Consider the following 20649-nt stretch of genomic DNA (forward strand, 5'->3'; position numbering starts at 1 on the left):
TAACATAAGCACAGTGGCATTAAAAAAGCAGTAATGCTGGACGTCTGGATCTATGTTGGATGCTCTGGCCTTGCCTTCCCACCACTGAAAATTTCAAGTAACATGAAAAAACTATTTTCTAAAGCTGTTTGAGCATTTGGAATAAACTCTGAAAAATAAATTCTGTGGTCAAAGGTGATATGTTGTTTTTTTTCCTCATATGTGGATGCTAGAAAGGAAAAGGGGGGAAAAGATGAGTCTTTGATCTCATAAAAGTAGAAAGGAGACCAGTAGAATAGAAAAAGAGGCCACGTGGGGAAGAAAGGGAGGAAAACAGGGATTTATTCAATATAGCAGAATGATATATACTCAATATAATAGAATGATATTGACCAGATTACATGGTTCTATCATTGGCACATATGTATAATTATAATGCACCAATACAATATAGGAAAAATTAACAAATAATAAAAATTTAAAAGTGATTATGGAAGGGGTGGGAATACTTCAATTTGAGGAAAACTAATTAATTTCACAAACATCCTGCATTGGGTCCCATGACATACATAATTTGGAAACCACTCCTGTATCTCCAATACTACCCACCCCGTTTCTGAGCATACTGTCAGAACCAATGAGAGCAGCTTTCTGTGAGGCTAAAATGTCCCTTCCTGAGGGCTTCGTGTTCTGGACAAATACTTCAAGGGCTTGAGTAACACACTTTCCTCCCATTTTATTGTATAGGCTGAGACCAAGGTAAAAACTACTCAACCATAGGTAATTAAATAACCCATAAATCAAATACTATTAAAATTGTACCTTTTCATCTCTATCCCTTTGATTATGTCAAGTTTGGTTTCTGTTTTTCTTATCTGTAACATCAGAGAAATGGAAAATATCTTTTTCCTTCCTTTTAGCTTTAAATGCTATTATTTGGACTTATGTTCCCTTGGAAATGGCCTGTAGTACTTTGCAGCACCCATAAGAACATAATAACAGTAAAATAATACTTCTGATGACAATAAAGAGATTCTCTTAACTAAGGGGCAAAAGCAGTTTTGTGACTTCCAAGATCACATAACCAAGTAGACTTCAGATGTTCTAATTATGAGTAATTTTTAAAGCAGAGCTCAATGGTTTCTGAGCCACTTGTATTAACACTGTTCAAAATAGATATATATAACAAAAGGTACGAATTTCCAATTAAGGGAATAAGAAGATATTTTTAATCAAGAAGTTAAAACCAGGCCTCTCTTTAGCCTTGTTCTGAAAACACAATGGTAATATATTTGAAATAAGGCACAGTCCTCTTTGTGTAATTTTTCTGAAAGTTAACAGGAACACAGTGATTTTTGTGTCAACTCATGAATATCAAAGTAATTTAAATATATATATATATATATATATATATATATATATATATATATATATAATTATCTTTTATAATAACACCTTTACGAGATTATTCTTGCTATCTCACCACTTCTAAAAGACAGGTTCTTAAATTAATCATCTTACTTCAAAAATTAAATACCTCCTCAAATCACTTGTTTTTTCTTATTTAAATCAGAAACTGCAATAAAAATAATCAGATGAAATGTGTTGTCCATGTGATCCTTTCTTTAACTGGATCACCCAGATATCCCAACAATTCATTATTCTATGGAAGCAACATCAGACAGTTTAAAAGTCACCGTATTCAAATTCCAAATACAACTCTTCATTCTAAGTCTTCAAGGCAACTTTCTTTTCTTCCAAACAGACATCTTCGAAATAAATAAATAAATAATTCTGTGCTGAAAAGGCATCTAATATTTTAGTTAGCGAGTCACCTGGTATTAAAAAGCACTATGGAAAAGAGCCGCAATGTGCCCCTGGCCATTTGAGGTTACTGCAGGTATTCAACTGCTCTGTTTCACCTGTCCTGAGAAGACTTTATAGTTGTGGGGAAAATGCACAAGGCTCAGGTTTCAAAGGAAGCACTTAAGTCACCAGCACAGAGGCACTGCCAGCTAGAGAGCAGGATCACCTCAAGGCCATACACACAGTGAGGTCTCCAGAAAACTGCAGAGACTGTGAGGCAGGCCAGGCAAGGTTTCTTTAAAATTGACTCTAAAACAAAGCCACATCCCTAAAAGAAAAGTATGTAACCCCTGAGAGAGATGCCTAAAATTAATTAATTTCTGATATGGAAATCAGAATTCCAATTAAACACCCATGTTTTAATATTATACTAATACTATACATATACATATATTTTTTTTTTGGGGGGAGGGGGAGTTATCAGGGGATTGAACTCAGGGACACTTGACCATTGAGCCACATCTCCAGCTCGATTTTGTATTTTATTTAGAGACAGAGTCTCACTAAGTTGCTTAGCACCTTGCTTTTGCTGAGGCTGGCTTTGAACTCACCATCCTGCCTCAGCATCCTGAGCCACTTGGATTATAGGCACATACCACTGGGTCCACGGGTACTATATTTAATATTATAACAGATGCATAATATAGGGCAGACTTTCCTCATGGTGCAATAGAGCCATTAATCTGAAACAACACTTACATTACATTTTGTCCAGCATTTCTATTAATTAACCTCATCTCATTGTACAATTGAGGCCCTTGTGGCTCAACCATTCTCAACATGGGCCCTTTACAGCTGCTCTAATAAACTTTTACGATGGCTCCTTATATAAAATTTGGCTTAGAATAGATCACAAATAAACACTTATTGATTATTTCGAGTCTCACATTTGGCCTGGGACTGAGCAATAGCTTAGGTCAGATGTACCAGAACCTGAGTTCCCAGCCTTAGATAACCATGCTTAGAAACCACTAGGGAATTCTGTCAAAATATAGATTCTGACTCAGTTGGTCAGGAGAGAAATGCTAAGTCTCACCTGGTGCCAGGACCGTGCTGAGAAGCCATGCTTTCAGTAGTAAGGTTCTAACACCTGTCCATTCATATTTCTTGGTCACACCAGAGATAACCACAGGACTGTTCTCTCTATCCTCTCTTCCTTAACTACTTAAACCTTATCCTTTTTCCTCTTGGAAAGTCCCTTCTCTTGGAACCAACTGCAACCACAAAACTCCCTTTATCTCACCCTCCTCTGAATCTTTTTTAAACATATAAGTTACCTATTACTATATGTTATAGCTTGTATGTGCTGTGGTTTAGATCTCGAGTGTCCCCCAAGGCTCATGTATTGTAGGCATGGTCCCCATGAAACAACATTCAAAAGTGGATATCTGGAGATAGGACAGGATTGTGAAGGCTCTCATCTCACCAGTGGATTAATTCATTGACAGATTCATAATTTGAGGGTTTTATTGGGAGGTGGTGGAAACTGTATAGAATGTGAAGCCTAGTAGGAGGACGTAGGTCAGTGTGGACATGTCCTGGAAGGGTATATCATGTCTCGTGTCCCCTTTTCCCACGCCCTCTCACACACTCTCTTTTTTTTCCTATCACTGTCTATCTGTCTCTTTCACTCTCTTGCTCTCTGCTTCATGGCCACCATGAGCTAGCTGAACAGTTTTCCTTCCACCATGATGTTTTTGCACTGGAGTCAGCACACAATGGCCTGAATCCTCTGAAACCATGAGCCAATATAAATTTTTCCTCCTGTCAGTTGATTTTCTCAAATATTTATCACATGAATGAAAAGCTGTCTACCACACTACATATTCTCCTAATTCTCTCTATTGCTTTGAGTCTTACCAAACCAGAATTTTAACTCAAAATTTGTGCCTTATACTTTTTTTCCATGGCACCTATTTGCCTGAGACTGGGCAATAACTTAGGTCAGATATACAAGAACCTAAGTTCCCAGCCTCAGACGTACATGATGATTTAAATTTAGGTGGAAGGACGTCCGTTACATAGGGGTAAGTCCCTATCAGTTGAAGTTGAATTTTTCTGTAAATGTCATAACTTTTTATAGACTTTCTCATAAAGGCTACAGTAATGCCATTACTCTGTTCATTGTCATGTAAAGAGAATAGTCGTTTACTCTTCAGGACTAAGCTCTCAAGATCTGAGGAGACCTCAGTATTCAGTTTTTAATATTTCATATATTTTATATTTTAATATCAAAATAATAGTAACAGGGTTTGAAACTAATTAAAACTTGCTTTAATTTACTGCACTTAGAGATGCCTACTTTAAAACCAAACATTAACATGACAATTTTGTAAAAGAAAAAGTTGGTGGACAGATAGAAACAGACACTACAATTTAACATTAAATTTCCCACTTAAATCAATGACTAATATAAGAAACATTAAATGCATGTTACATATTTTGAAACTCCAGTATAACACTATTCATTTTACCTCTCTCACTGTATTGAGAATTCTGTGTTATTATCAAAGATTCTTGCCTCAGGAATGACAGGTTTCTATGCTTCCAGAGAAAGCCATGCAATCTCTATGTCTTCTGTTTTCTTGACTGCCAAGAAGCTGAAAGTTATTTTAATAACAATAGCATTTGTATCAGATTCTTCACTTTACTGGGGAATATGCCTACAGCATCCTCTTCCTGACATTTAAAACAATGACTATCATGATGGTAAATATGCACATACAGCTTTCCAAAGTCTTTTTCTGAAAACCTGAGAAATAAACTTTATGTTATTCTTCATTTGTCCCCATACAGTCATCTCAGCCCCTGATGTCATGTACTATGCTTCAAAAGGCTCAACTACCTAGAGTCCCCTCAGGCTCTCTGGCTTCTGGTTGTTTTTGGCCAATGGAAGACACGGATGACAAATCAGGGCAATTTAAGTACTGATTATGCCTTCTGAGTCCTCTCCTCTCTGCCTGTCCATGGTGATGGTGTTCTCTCACACAGTCCAATTCCAGGTTTCAGTCCCACTAGGTTGTGGCTCCACCACTCAAGGCTGGACATCCAACCATCTCCTGTACATCTCTCACCTTAACCCAGTCCACACTCTGCCTATAGACCTCTCTTTATTATTCTATTTCTGTAGAGCACATATTAATGTATCATTTGTTTCCTGAGAAACAAATATCTGAGTATAAAAGGATCTCAAAATTATATCAGCAAACTAACATATTATTTGACACATACCAGATCTTAATAAATGTTTTCTTCTTCCTATTACTCTAAGAATCACAAGACTCTAAGAATCTGCTGTAATTAATATAAACTTTTAATTTCCATTTGGAACCTTGATATTCACATGACCAAGGATGAATTTCAAACCCATTTTTTTTCATCAGTGTTGGGGATCAAACTCGGGGCCTCTTGCATGCCAGGCAAGTACTCTGCTGTAAGCTATGCCCTCAGCTCCCTAAATCCAAAGTTTTAAATGATCTAAACACAGGATAATCACTGCCATCTAAAGTTCAAATGAAAGAATAATCACAGAATATGAATTAAAATTTAGAGTAAGTTATTCCTAGCATTGCTTCGAATCTCTTAATAGTCAAATAATTGGAGACCTTGCTAACATTAAATTCCCAAGATTACATTTCTTCTAAAGCTTCTAACTTCAGGAAATAAATGATACAACAACATGTGCTCTACAGAAAAACTAAATAAAAGAGTTTAGGTGATACCAATACTATATATATACACACACATACACAGAAATACATGTTTGTATATATACATGCATATGTATCTATATATGCTAAGACAAATATTTTTAAAATATGAAGAAACCCAAAGTTTTAAAATAATTTGTATTGATTTACGGAAACCAAACTAAATGCTGCCAAACTACTCCCAATGACATCTTTCTTTACAGGTAAGCAGAGAAAAAATTAATAGTGATATGCTCTTGCTCAAGTCTGCCATGAGTATCACTCAATAGAACAAGGTTCTCCATTATTTGGGAAAATATCCCTTTGAATATCTACAAAATAGAGGCCCAGATCAGTTCACACAGATCACATCTCCCACACTCTCCCCTTCAAAGCTGCACTCATATTTCCCTACCAATAACTGCAGATAAAGTTCTCACCATCCAAATGCTCTCTACTACAGACCCTGCTACATGATCACTATAACCTCTTCCAAATAGCATTTCAAAATATACCTCTTCTAATATACCTCCCCTAGCCACTCCTTCATTCTGAATTTGTTATGCTTATGCAGTTTAAAAGATACTAATGTTTTCTTCTTACCACATGGTGATTTATATTTTGAAGACAGTTCTCAGTGGAAAGCCCTGGCATTGTGATCATTCTATCTTCAGGAAGATTCCCCTCCCTGCCTTCAGAGAGGTTCTGACCACCCCACATCACATGACAGAGATGTCAGTGACCCATTGCAGCTCTGAAAATCACAAAATCCATGAGAATTTAAAAACCCATCATGCTTACTAAAGAAGTTTTTCCCTCTAATCAAAAAACTGCTGCACTTAAAAATGGAAAATTAAGTAAAACATAAGCTCTCTACTTCACTGGGAAGAATGCCTTTGCAATTTTCTAACGGAACTAACTTGTCAAAACAGAATCAAATCCTTTGCATTCAGTCCACTTTAAATTGTTGAAAAATCTAGTCATCTTTGTATTCATTCATCACAGTGTTTCTCCTTCCAACTAGCATAATACTGAGCTTAGAGCACCTGTGAGCTGCTCAGCTGGGGATTACAAAGACTACTACAGCACAGTCTCTAACCACAAAGGAATGCAAGGACAGGGGGGAGGGGGGACATATAGAGAAGAGGCAGAGGCATGTCTAGGAGGTTATGGAGACCAGAACTGGGGTGGAGGCAACATGTGACTCTGGAGGGAAGGTTTATTCAAAAGCTGATTATGAGGAAAAGTAGAAACCCCTTAAAGAAAAATAATCTGCTGGGATGAATGAGCTTGATCAGCATAAAAACCCCAAGGCATACAGAATGAGTACAGAGATGTTCCCATGTAATAGCACTGCTTTTTATTGTTTTGGTTTTACTCACTTTGTTCACAAAAATCTCAGCATAAGAGACCTCTTGGTCTTTTCTTCACAGATAAGATCTGATGTCCTTACTCCATCTTCATTCAAGAGCCACCCCAATGCATTATCATGTCAGTATTTGGGTGACTGCTCTTTAATGCTGGATTTGCAACACCATCAACATAAAAGGGAGAGCTCATAATAATAACTCCATGTTCATGGCAGGTCTCACCTAGTAGTGAGACCTGCCCTTTCTGAAATTCGCCTTCCTCCCTTCTCACTCATATGCCTTTGAATTGTCTCCTGTCACTGGCAGCACTTTCACTATCCTGTAGAGCAGGGTCATTGCCAAATTTTGATGTTGCATTTCCTACTCCTCAGATGGAGCTCAACAGTAGGCCGACATATTGGACATGCTGTCCAAGCCTCTTCATTTCTGAAGTCTAAATACTTAGGAGGGTAGAAAGGGGCTTCTCTTCTCCTGCATCAGTTGTTACACTTGCTAAATATAAAAAGAGAGAAGGAGAAAGAAATCATTGAGAGGGAAAATTAAAGAAACTGAATTCTGGAGTCAGCTATTCATGTCTGCTTTTAAACCTTGCTTCAAGCTTTCCTTCTACTTCATATGGGGATCCCAGCAGTTACCATAATCACCTGGAACCTTGTTAGGAATGTAGGATATTAGATCCACCCCTAGATCTACTAGGTCAATATCTGCATTTTAACAAGAACCCAGGGAAGTCTATGCACATTAAAATTTGAGGGAAATGGAATAAAGTACCCCTATTTCTACCCAACAAACCATATCTCATTGGTTTTTTAATGAAAAATATTCTCTACCCTTAATATCCTGGTAACTGATTTCAAAATATGTGTTAGTTAAATGTGTAAAATATAAAGCATGAACTGCTTTATGCAAAAGATACTGCGTTGGTTTTCATATTTTGCCTTTGAAGTTGATTAGCCACTAATACAGGCTATCTGTTGACTTTCCCCCAATGAGTTACATGTAGGTAGTTGACACAGTAATACCTTATTGATTCTATTAATCAGTATAGACTAAAGAAAACCAGTAAGATTCACAAGATCACAGTGTTAGGTTCCTATCTTTGGCCAGTTAGTAACCCATGAATGCAAGTTACATAGTTAGGTCAATGGTACCTAATTGTATTTTTTAGAGTTCCTATGCAAATATCTATATTTAGCATTCAGTTTTCAATGTAAACCTCAAATATACTATCTGGTCTGTGTATCCTGATCTGTATTGTCTGATATCCAGATATTTTAAAATGGATCCCCTCCTATGATGACTTAAATTATCTCTTTTTTGCCTAGTCAAGCCATGGCACTATGGGCAGTGGCTGGACAGAGTGATCTGAACAATGGCAAAATAGAGAAGGCACCATTATTTACCATATCTGATTTTTTTTAGTAACATCATGACATACTAGTAAACTTCTCCCATACCTAATAGACTTCTGAACTTAAAAGTAATGAGAGAAAAGTGAACTTGAAGTATCTCAACACCTCCCATATGTCTGACTCCATAAGTTCCCTTACTCAGAATCTCCAGAATCACTATTTCATAATAGTGATAATAGTCCTATCTTTAAACCCCCTTCTTTCCCTCCCACTCAATCCCAGCTAATGATTTTGCTTCATAGTTCACTGGAAGTAATAAAAGCATTCATATAAAAATTTCCTTTTCTTTATCAAACACACCAAATGACCTACTTCTGTGTCAACAGCCTCAGCCTTTGCTGTTTGAATAAATGAACTGACTTGTAGTTCTATTTTCTCTCTCCCACACCAAGGGCTTTCTCAACTTGTTTGTTTCCACTGACCTATAAATACGTTCACAAACAATTAAAGCAAAGCTTTTTCATATGCCTCTATAGCTATAGTCTCCCATTTCTCCAATTTCCTTCACAGCAATGGTATCTTGAGTAGGTAAGTTACGTCATTTGCATATCCTCTAATCTGTTCTTACTCCTCACCAGGGCTTTTGGGCACACTTCACCCCTGAAATCCCGTAAGAAGGTTACCAACAGCCTCCATATTGACAAAATTAACTTATCTTCATATCTTACAGCTTTTTCAGCAATACTGAAAAAAGTGACCTCTCCTTTGTCAATCTTTCCTCTCCTGGCTTTGTGACACCAATTTAATCTGTCTTTCCCTCGAAGCTTGCCAGCCACTTGTTCTCAACTTCTTTGCTGGCTTCTCCTTTCTGCTGGATCTTTTCATAGTACCATGCCCCTGGGCTCAATCTAAGGTGTCGACCCCTGTAAATAAATCTTCTTCTAAAATGATGTTGCTCAGCAAGTTGAGTTTGGATAGCTCCTAACAATATCTATATGATCCCCACACTCTTATCTAAATTATTTTCATCTCTTCACTGACCTTAAAATGCAACTGAGGATGGCTCAGAACCTCAAACTAAACTTAGCCAAAATGAAAATCCTGATTTCACCTTCACCTTCTCCTGCTGTTTCTCCTCCTGTCTCATCAAATGCTTCAACTATTCACCAAGGGGCTTTTAAAACCTCAGAACAGGAGCTGGGGGTATAACTCAATTGGCAAAATGCTTGCCTTGTATACATAAGGCCCTGGGTTCAATCCTTAGTGCATGCACACACACACACACACAAAAAAAAAAACTCAGAAGATTCTATATTCTTTCTTATACCTCACTGTTTACAAAACTAGTCAACAATATTATTACCAAACATTCACTGAAAGCACATACCTCTCTCCATCTTTATCAGTCTCACCCTGGCCCAAGTCACCACTATCTTTTCCCTAGAATATAGTGATGGATTCCTAACTCAGTGAAAGGCTGACAGAGATTGACACTGGCAATAAGGCTACATCAGTTCCTTAAAAGAAACTGTCCAGTGGCTTACCATACTAGGAATAAAATCCAACCAGACCCAAAAGTTCTCTGGTCCATGCTTGTGTATCTAGTTCATCTTCACTTCCCCTGTTACTGAGGAACATTCAGTCACATTGACCTTCTTTATGAAGCTCCAATAGATTACTTGAAGACTTTGTGTTCGGTATGTTTCTTCTGCCTAGAATAATAGTCTGTGTATCTCTGCTTAGCTGACTCCTTGTAATTCAGTTTTCATTTCAAAAGCCAGCAACTCAGAGAAACCCTCCGCTACTATTCAACAGGACTAGTCAACAGATGCTTAAATCATGTCCAATTATTTGGTTGTATGAATTCCTAAAAGGAATATCTAAGAGAATACAACCTGAATGATAACAAAGAATAAATGATCCTGAACTATCACTCTTAACCGTGATTATATATAGCTACAAATATATATTTTCAATCTTTCATAAAGGACTTCAGTAAAGATAACAAAAAAATGCAAGGAAATTGCATTTTCATATGACTGCCTGTAATTTGAGATCTGTTCCCTCTTGAATTTCCTTTTTAAAACTAAGTTGAAAAATTACAGTTAGCAGAGCATTAGCAATACACTGTCCTGTTCTGAATCTCATGCTAATATTCTCATCTTCTATTATGCATGGAACAGGGTAAATGGCTGGGTTTAGGGATTGGGGAGGAGATAAATTAGGAAAACAACAGACTTCTTTTTTCAAGGAAGTTACAAGGCAAGGTAAATTCTACCACCTTAAACTTTTAGGATTGTGCTGATAACATGAGTATCAAGTTACTGGTGATATTTGGAATCTCTGTAACCACTCTGGAAGACCCTGCAAGTTGACAGATCCAGAAACTTCTCCATTAATATTTAAACCAGAATGGATAATGCCCTCAGTTTTCAAAAACCTGAAGCCTAGGCATACAGAGATTTAGATCTTGTACTAGATGCAGAAAATCCCAGCCTACTAGAAGCAAAGTCAATTGCATAATCTGGCAACAAGGCTTTCTTGAATTTTTCAGGATCAATGTTATGATTACAAAAAGGTTTACATTCACACTCTTGCTGCTTTTCAACACCTTCACAGCTGCCACCACATTCCTAGCCACCGTCACTGTGATTACTGCAGTCACTGTGTCTCTCTTCCCATCATTGCCCCTCTGTTCACCACTTAAATATGATTTTCAACAAATCCAAACAGTCCTGAGTAAGTATAAGATAAGCTCCTCCTCTATTCAAATCTCAAAAAAAAAATTTAATCACTAAAAGGGAGAATCTCTATAATGACCTGTATTTTTCCTTGCTAACTAGTTCTTCAACCTCGTTTTCTACACTTCCCCAGCTTTATCAGGCACATTGCCAGGTCTGCACACTCAGGGGCTTCACATCTATTCCTTGCTAGGAAGAACGCTTGCTAGGTTCAGTGCTGGGCCTCAAACAGTGCATGGTAAACACCAACATATATTGAACAAAAGAATTAATATTATTACAATTGCAGAATTTTGTGGTATTCTTCTAACTCTGATTATTTCATTGTAACTCCATGCCATGTCTTGCCTGTCTAAAGCCCTACTTCAGTTGCTTACATTTAGTAACTCCCAGAACTCCAGAGAGTTCCTCTACAGTTATTATAAAGTTCAGTAGAACTGGGCTATAAGGTCACTTTATTTCTACAAGCAATAGCAATTTCCAAAAGAAAAAAAATTAAAGTGTCAATGCATTTTTTAAATACAATTTTCATAAACTTTAAAATCTTGTAAATGAAGATACTTAAATCAAAATATTATTTGCTTTAAATATATATATTATTTTAAGCATTACTGAAGTGAAATAACACTTTGGGAAAATCAAAGAATCTATTTCATCTGGATATGGTGGCACATGTCTGTAATCCCGTGGCTTAGGAGGCTGAGACAGGAGGATGGTGAGTTCAAAGCCAGCCTCAGCAAAAAGCAAGGTACTGAGCAACTCAGACCCATCTCTAAATAAAATACAAAATAGGTCTGGGAATGTGGCTCAGTTATCAAGTGCCCCTGAGTTCAATCCTGGTATATAAAAAAAAAGCTATTTTAAATTTAGAATAAAGAAATTTTAGTTACTTTAAATAATAATATTATATGAAACATAAAGGAGATGTACCTTTAAGTGCATGTAGGTACTGCATAAAGTTAACAATATTTAAATTTTGAAAATAACCGGAGAAGCACTATTCACAGAAAACTATTGCATTAGGAATCAAGAATTACAATGAAACTTTCATTGTGATAAACTGAGGATACTATTTTAGAGTAAGAAATGTGTAAACACTGAGTAATGGGTCAATGAGTCTAAAGCCATCACGTGTTCATCTGCATTTATTTTTAGATATATGTTGCTGAGGGCAAATAAGAGATTTATGATAGCAAACAGCAACCCACAGCTAGAGACTTTTGCACATCATTTGTACATCCCAGATTAGCATTACCCTGTTCAAAAAACAAGGCTGCCCCATGTTAAGTTTCTGGAATTATGTGCTATGAAACACATAAGGAAAAAACCCAATTTCCAATTATAAGCATGGCCTTAGAAAGAATGCAAGGGACACACTGGAACCAAGCCACTGTTTGCCTCATCACACACTGCACATTGTAAGTACCACTGGGTTCACAGCCTCCGGTTGCTTAGCAAAAGGAGAGGCCTTCAGTGGTATTTTGTTCACATTTGGAATACAGTCCTGCCAAGCTTCTGCCCATATCCTCACCCACATTTGAGATGAGAGTAAACACATCCAGCCATCAACTCTCCCAGATGGCTGCCAACAGGTCTCAGGAAGACATGGAAACAGTAGTAATAGCAGGAAATGGTTTATATAATTGGGCAGTGTGTCGTTTTTAGGTCAAGCGCTTGATTGCTAAGGCACATTCTAGACATAGCTGCACTTTGTACAACAGTAAATGATTTTAGATTTTAGTTGATCTATATAATGTTTTAAGAGAACACATGTTAAAAAATGTGTTAACAAGATGCAAATACCCATTACTACTTCTTGCTATTTAAGTTCCAGGACAGTTGATAATTTTTAGCATCCCCTGAGTATCTGAAAAAACAAATTTTGAGGGGTTCTGAATTATCTGAAGTATTTATGCCTTCTTCTCAAGTTGTTTCTATTTTCCATTCAGTGTCTCTGGTGTTGGTAATATTCTTTTTTCCAGAACTTTAATTATTTAATAATAATTTTAATTCTTATTACCTGACCTTCTTAGCTATCCCACATATAATCTTACTTGTTCTTTTATCCATCCCTTCATTCAACACATATTTACTGAGCATTTAATTAACAAACACTTACTGAATACCTCTTCTATGCACCAAGCATTGGATGCTAAAGATAAATAAGGTATGATCCCTAATGTTCTAGGAAAGGAAAACAGAGAGGCAAATATTTTATTGCAATGAAACTTAAATACTATTAACAGGCTACAATGAAGTGCTTTAGGAGCAGGGTAAGGAAATCAATACACCAAAGAAAACATCATAGGAAAGAATGTTTCAACTTAGCCTTGAGGGATAAATAGGAGTTTGCTAGGAGGAGACAAGAGTATAGGTGAGTGACGGAGCATATATTTGTTTAATGAAAATGTCAGTTTTCCTAAAAGGGAGGAGGGTGGATTAAGTCAGAAGTAAATTAAGAACAGATTGGTATGCTAGGCAGGTGGAAAACTCTACTACCCATGTAGATGTGAGGCAATGAGCAAATGAAATACAAGAGGATAAAATAGAAGGGATTCTGAGACAAATTCAGAAATATTCCTGAGACAAACTCTACTGAACTAGTCAAGTAGTTGGTATTCGTGTTTGTGTGTGGAAAGGGGTGGCAGGACTTGAGGAGGGGTCTAATTACCTGCTGGTTCATTTGTTTCTTGGGACTGAGCAGACAGACATCAGTGACATTCACTGAGAAAGATGTCAAGAAGGAATGCAGGTGGGCAAATGAGAGTGAAAGAAAAGGTAGTTAGTTTCCTTTTCAGAATCCTTTGCTTGAAATCTCTGTGGAAGAATATCACACAGAGATCATGCAAGGGACAGGAAGAAGTATGAGAAAGATGTGCACAAAGAGAGCGCTCAGATGGAGATATGGAACACGAAGCCATGAACATCAGAGGGTATTTAAAGTCAGGGAGAAAAGTCACCATAGAAGGAAGAAGGACAAAAAGCAAAATCCTGGGAAACAAATTTTTAGGATGAGGAGGAAACAAGGACATAAGAATGTATAAGCCAAACAATGAGGTCTCACAGCTCATGGACTGAAAGGCTTGAAGAAAGCAAACCTGTTCAACAGACTCCAATGTGTCCTCTCAAGGGAACGTGTGGGCTTTATATTTTTTCACTGATTTTACCAATGAAAGAAACAATATCCATAATTGTTGCCAACCATCAGAGTTAATACCAGCAATCAGCAGAGAAAAAATATGACCCTATTTAGTTCCAAAGCCAGTATTTTTTCCTTTAAAACCCATTGCGTCTTCAGCAAGAGTTTCCTTTGATGACTAAAAGGATTCCATTTCTCAATGTGCCCTAAATTAAATATAGAAAATCTCTCTTCAGTATTACTGGTTCCTGTCGTCAATAACTCACTTCTCCCCTTCCTGACTCTGCCACATGTATGTGATTTCATCAGCTCAATGTGCTTCTAGTTCCTGATAATCAGCCTGACAATCCTTGCCACCTGCATGTGTCTGATCCTCTTCTTCTCATTGACATATGCTCTCCAATCTCTTATAGAATTTGTGATGCTGACCACCTTCATGAAACACCAAACAGCTCATCATTCTAACTCACAGTTAGAACATTCCACCACTCTATGCTGCCTTGGAATTGTCCATAAAGAAAGAATGTTGTTTTCTGGCTTACTAGAAAAGCTTCAGGTATTTCTATTCCTTCTTCTCGATCAACCTGTAAGTTTTGCAAGGGAAGATGCAGCTTTCCAGAGTCAATGTTTAACCCTCAAGTTAAATGAGGATAAGAGTAGGGTGGGGATGTGATGCTAATAAGTGTGGATGTGGCTTGGCTACCCCGGCACTAAAATAAGCACTAATTGTAAATAAGGTAACTGGTTATTCAAACATGGAATAAGAAATGACATACATTGTATACATGGCCAAAAGTGGTGGCATCTATCATAGGACATGGCAGATTTTATGAAAACAGCTCTTTGGACAATTTTTAATAGTATTTTCTCAGAAAATAATAATTTGAATCAATTGTATTTTACAAGATTGATCTATATCATTACTTACACTATCATAAAATGCATAAATCAACAGTATTTCCAACAAGTAATATTTTTTAAACTTCCCCTTGAATGTGTATTCTAAAAATCCTGTATCCCAGTATTACAGTGAAGCACTGAACTCCTCTGAAGCCTGGTTAAAGGCCAAGACACAGTCCCAGTGCTAATAGTATCTAAGGGCAACACAACATAAACCCTGGCTGGTTTCTGAATCTACATTTCAAGGACAGAATGAAACCAATGAAACTAAAAAGAAACTCATATAAACATCCCAGACCAGACATCATACAATAGACAGTTATTTTTTTTGGAAGTCAGACATGAAAGGGAATCACAGAACTGTTCTTTCATGATTTCCATAAATTTCTTAAATCACACACAAATATTTTCAGATTTCCTTTTGTGGGTTTGAACTCCCAAGGTCTTCTTTTATTTTAAAGAAAAAGCTACTGAATACCTAGACACATGTAATAAGCATACAGTGGCCTACTTGGAAAGGCTCCCTAACTGGGAGCCTGTTTGAAAGTTGGTAGATGAAGAAGTCATGCTGTCTTTCACTAGCTAATGAGCTACACATTGCACAGGTTATCTATCTCATTTAATCCTCACAACAACCATCTAAAATTAGTACATGCATTATACATAAGGAAATGAAGTAGAGAGAAACTGCCCCACATCACACAACTAGTGGGGGTCATTGCCAAAATTTAAATCCACACAGCCTGGTCCCCAATTCTCAATTTCTCTTGAGTACTACCTACCTTCTTTGGGGTAAAATATTTTGCCCAGTAAAAATCAAAACAATATAATGCAATATTTTCTAATGGGTAATGGAAACTTAAGACTTCTATATTTCTTGAAAGTTATCTAAATGAAGAATACCCAAGACAACTAATGTAAATGTAGAAAAAAGGAAAAACCAGAATGCATTAAAAATAACTACACCCTGCAATGTATGGAAAGGAGAAATATTATTTCTAATGTTCCTTAAAGAATCTTTGGTGTCACCAACTGCTCTTTACTATCAGGCTTTGCTAGTGCATAGCTAATTCATGGAAGTAATATCATGAATAATTGATGTTTTCTAAATATGGAGAATATACTCATACAGAAGTTATTTAGTTTTCCAAACTTTTTAATTGATGCTGAGTAAATATAAGGTTATCAAGGATAAGGTGGATATTTTTATTTAATACTTTGCCCAGCCTTATTTTTATACTTGAAAGTTCACAAAAAAATGAATCCAGGGAAGGGGAAAGTCATTGCTGAAGCACTGTAACATATAAAGCAACCACAGAAATATGCCCTTTATAATGTCAAAGGCCCACTAGAAAAAAAAAATATATATATATATATATGGAATCCAGAAAGCTTCTTCAGATTCATTATCTTGGAACTTTCCACAACCACCATTCATAAGGGTCTATCAGATATTAGAATGTCATTATTCTATTAAGTCACTTATAAGCCAATGCCCCTGCTGTCCAGCAGTATAGAGACTTTCAGGTGAGAGTAGAATTTGGAGCAATTTAGTTGCATTTAAAGGTACTTAATTCTCTGAAATTCAAAGAGCTCTTAGAAATAAGAGGAACACTAATAAAGAATGTGCAGAGGAAGATATCCTTGAAAAAAAGCTTTTTTTTTAATTTCATACAGGACAATGGTAAAAGATTAAAGAAAAGTATGAAGAAATCTAACCATGATGGCTGAAAGCATCAATAAACATTTCTTTTGTATTTACCACTTGAAAGACATCCTTACCATATACTCCATATTTGAAGCTGTTGGATACACCTGACTCCATAATTTATTATGAAGGTCCAAGATACTTTGCATGTCATTGTCTGTGATGGCCCTTTTGCCTCTTTGCTTGGCCGTCCACCACTCACCATCCTCATCCATGTATTTTTCCAACAGTTTCTCCAATAAAGTAGCATTAGGAACCACCATGGCTGGAATTGCTCTAGCCATGAATAGCACTGTGGTTACTCTCAGGCACTCTTGCAGGGTACACTTCATAATGAATGACCTCAGAATTTCCCCGGAAAAATCTCCAAGACAGGCTCTTCCACTCCTTTTGGCTATAACGACATGTCACGTGATTAAGATGAACGTACCAGTAGATATTATTAATACTCTAATAACAAAAGCAAAACAGTAGTTACAAAGGGTATGTGCCAGTTTGTCTATATAAAACCTGCATTTTCTGAAATGAGTTATCTACTTTCTTAAATTAATTATCTCCAATCCATTTATTTTAAACAGTGCACCATTTCCATAAAATAGAGAATTATATTTTCCAAGATAACCACGAGGTCAAAAACGAATGGGAAAAGTAGTTCAGGAGAGTCTAAGCTTGAAAAATTTTTTTCTTTCTTAAATACAAGACTTTAAACTTCTACACATTACATAGCCCCTGAAAAAGGTGTTATCTATCCAGAATGTTTATTTCCATCTGGAGGTTCAGTGTTCCTCTTTGGTGACTTGTAAGGTATTTTTTGTTTTAAAATTAAGGCATTATTTGATTCCAGTGTCTCATTTCTTGTTAAGAGGCATTCATAATGTCCATTACATTTCTGAAATTGAGGGTGAATGTTTTAAAGAAGTATAAAATGCAATTCATACTTGTATCCGTGGGCACACAGAGAGGACCTAATGAATGGTTAGGGTCACTGGGGAAAGTCTCTTATCCGCGCACAGGTCAAGAACTCGATCACTCTTTCTTGGAAGGTATGTGCCTAACCTGTACCTCATCCAAGAAAGCCAGCAACTTCAGAGATTTTCCTCCCTTATACTAAAGGCGCACACTTAACCCAATGGAGAGCGCGCGCCAGGGGAGGTGGTGAAACCAACAAAGTCACTTACAAGAACAGGATCCCGCTCATCTCCACAGCCACTGCTTTCTCAGTAGCCTACCTATCCTCCATGCTGAACCATTCTTAACAAGTTGGCTTTTTATTATTCTTACTTAGAGTTAAAAAGAAAAGGGGAGCTTGAAAAAGGTAGCAGTATGACCAGTGAATGATGCGTTTTAGAAACGCCCTTACCTCTCCAGTGTGAAGTTTCCTACAGGAGCTGAGCGCAGCAGGACGGCTGGCCTCTGCAGCCGCATCCAGTCTTCACACTCCACTGCAAACACACAGCCCTGTTCGGGAGAGACCCGGACACAGCGAGTCCCTGAGCAAGGAGGGCGCTGACTACAGGGGGACGCGAGACTCTGACTCCTCGGTTCCCTTTAAACCTGGAAGAAGTAGCAGGCAAAGCGCTCCAAGTTAGAGCAAGAGCTTTGGGGCGGAAAGAGAGCTGCTTCTTTAACTTGCCATGGTGGGCGCCCAAGCGTCTCTAAGCGTTATCTGCAGGAGCAAGGGGCGGGGACACCAGCAGGGCTCACAGCGACCTCGCGCTCCTGCCGGGTGCAGTCTGGGCGCGCAGAGCCAGGCGCCAAGCACTTCCGCCCTCCCTCGAGCTCGCGGGCATTTATTGCGGTCCCTGCGTGTGCACGTGATGTGAGCGCTCCTCCTCGCCCATCCCACCTCCACCTCACCCGGCCCTGGCCCAAAGCCCGCTGCAGCACAGCAGCAGCCCGCCCCGCTTCTCCTGGCGCGGGGAAACCAGGGCGCCCAGCCTTCGTGGGCGAGCTTTGGACCTCAGAGACCAAGGAGGGGAACGGACTGAATCCTGGGAGGTGTGTGTGTGAGGAGGCCCCCCAATTCCTCCCGCCCCTATGGACTCCTCTACTTTCAAAGATCCTCTTCTTAGTTCCTTTCTGATGAGATTCTAAAATGCTTCAATAGCCTTTACAGAAACGTAGCTGCCCTGCCTGAGAACAGCGGGTAGAGGTGGGGGGTTATCCACACCTTAAATGGAGACACAAAGGAGAACTGGGGGAGGGATGGGGAAAGGAAGACTTTTTTTTTTTCATTTTCTGCAGGGGTCAGCATCTGTTTCAGGAGCTAGTATCTAGAATAGAGAAGTTATTCTTTTTGGCTCCATTAAGTCTTTATGAGGTCCAGATGGAGAATGGGTTTCATAAAATGATGGAGCTATGGGTGGTTAAGGTTGCCTGACAACTGAGCCACAATTCACCCATCATATATGCATCACTGCCTTCCCACGGTGACAGCAGAATTTTTTTTCTTCCTATTAATGTATATACTTATGGAGTTAATATAAAGGGTACCAGCAGTTAATTTAAACAGTACTAGGTTGACACAAATTCAAACTCCAGTCCTAGAATAGACAATGAAAGAGAGTCTCCCTGTTGTCTATGTTGTAATTTAGAGTAAGAACATTAATAGGTTACAATCCATAATGTTACAGGCTCACCCTGCTGAATACAGTGATTTCTACAGGCACGATTTTTGTTTGTTTGTTTGTTTAAGTGCAAAAACAGTTTGTAACTTTTATTCTTTTAAATTTATTTATTTATTTATTTTTGCATTACAATTCTTAATACACCATCCCATTACTTTTGGAAAGAGGGGTGGTACTGCAGATAAAATCTAGAGCCTTGCATATACTAGGCAAGCACTCTATTAGTGAACTGCCTCTCTAGCTCTAATTCACTTACCATTTCTCCGTTTTGTATTGAGTTATAATCTCAATGTCTAAATACAGGAGTATCCAGCATATGATTAAAGTAAAACATTCTAGTAACTCATACCTCAATGGCTGCCTGTCTTCACCATCCAACTACACTTCTTTTTAAATTAAATTTGAAAAGCTCAGCTTTAAGCCTCATGAGACTTTGCTTCTTCTCACAGGAAGAAAGAGGAAGCATCATTTATCTGAAGGGTGAGAAAGGTGTCAGGTTCTGGTGCACATAAGTCTTCCATAGGTATAATTTCACAATTTTATAGCAACTTAAGGACAAAAGGACTGTTAAATGTATACTTTTCAAATGATTATTTTTAGTTCTCATGCACTAGGTTCAGAAAACTTGATATCCTTCTACAAACTGATGGAAGATCCCCAAAGTCCATGGTTTAAAAAAAATCATTTGTGAAAGCAATCATTTGTTACAGCAGTAAAAGATCCTGTTTCTATACTGCAACTTTTACATGGCATTGGAAATAAAACAAGTATTGCATAAAAAGCATTAAAAGTAATAATATTACTTGAAGTACTTTCAAAGAAAACTCAAATTGGGAAAAAGGAAATTAAGATAATACGGAAATTAAGTTAAATGAAGTATAATCCTTGAAAATTTCAGTTTTAAACCTTTCCACACAATGGACAAACCTGACTCAAAAATGCTTGCATTAAAGAAAATAAAATTTAGTTTTAAGATTTTAATTCCAAACTTTCTCCAGGCAAGAGAAAAAAAAGACACTTTTAACTCAATGTTTTTATTGGCTTTCAATTGGGGTAATACAGGTCATATTTTGATATAAAATAATGATTTTATATAATTCCCATGTTAAACATTAACATTTCAGTGATAAATCTTGTTATTCCTGATGTTATTTTGAAAAGAAAAAATCATCAATTAAATATTTTTTTTAAAAAATTAACTTAGCTATGATAAATTTTCTATGACAGTTGATGCATAACAGTGGTTTGCCTTAGTACAAAATTAATTCCTTAAGGAAA

General features: G+C 37.4%; 1 protein-coding gene across 1 annotated transcript in view; it reads right to left on the reverse strand.

The window, feature by feature from the left end:
- Positions 1–17076, reverse strand: part of LOC144251092 (cysteine-rich secretory protein LCCL domain-containing 1-like) — a 42349-nt gene extending 25273 nt beyond the window's left edge. Inside the window, 1 exon segment of the mRNA XM_077794211.1 lies at positions 16819–17076. Coding sequence (XP_077650337.1) covers positions 16819–17076 — 258 coding nt within the window.
- Between the last annotated feature and the right edge of the window lie 3573 nt (positions 17077–20649).

This window comes from Urocitellus parryii, chromosome Y, assembly GCF_045843805.1.
Source record: "Urocitellus parryii isolate mUroPar1 chromosome Y, mUroPar1.hap1, whole genome shotgun sequence".
Lineage (NCBI taxonomy): Eukaryota > Metazoa > Chordata > Mammalia > Rodentia > Sciuridae > Urocitellus > Urocitellus parryii.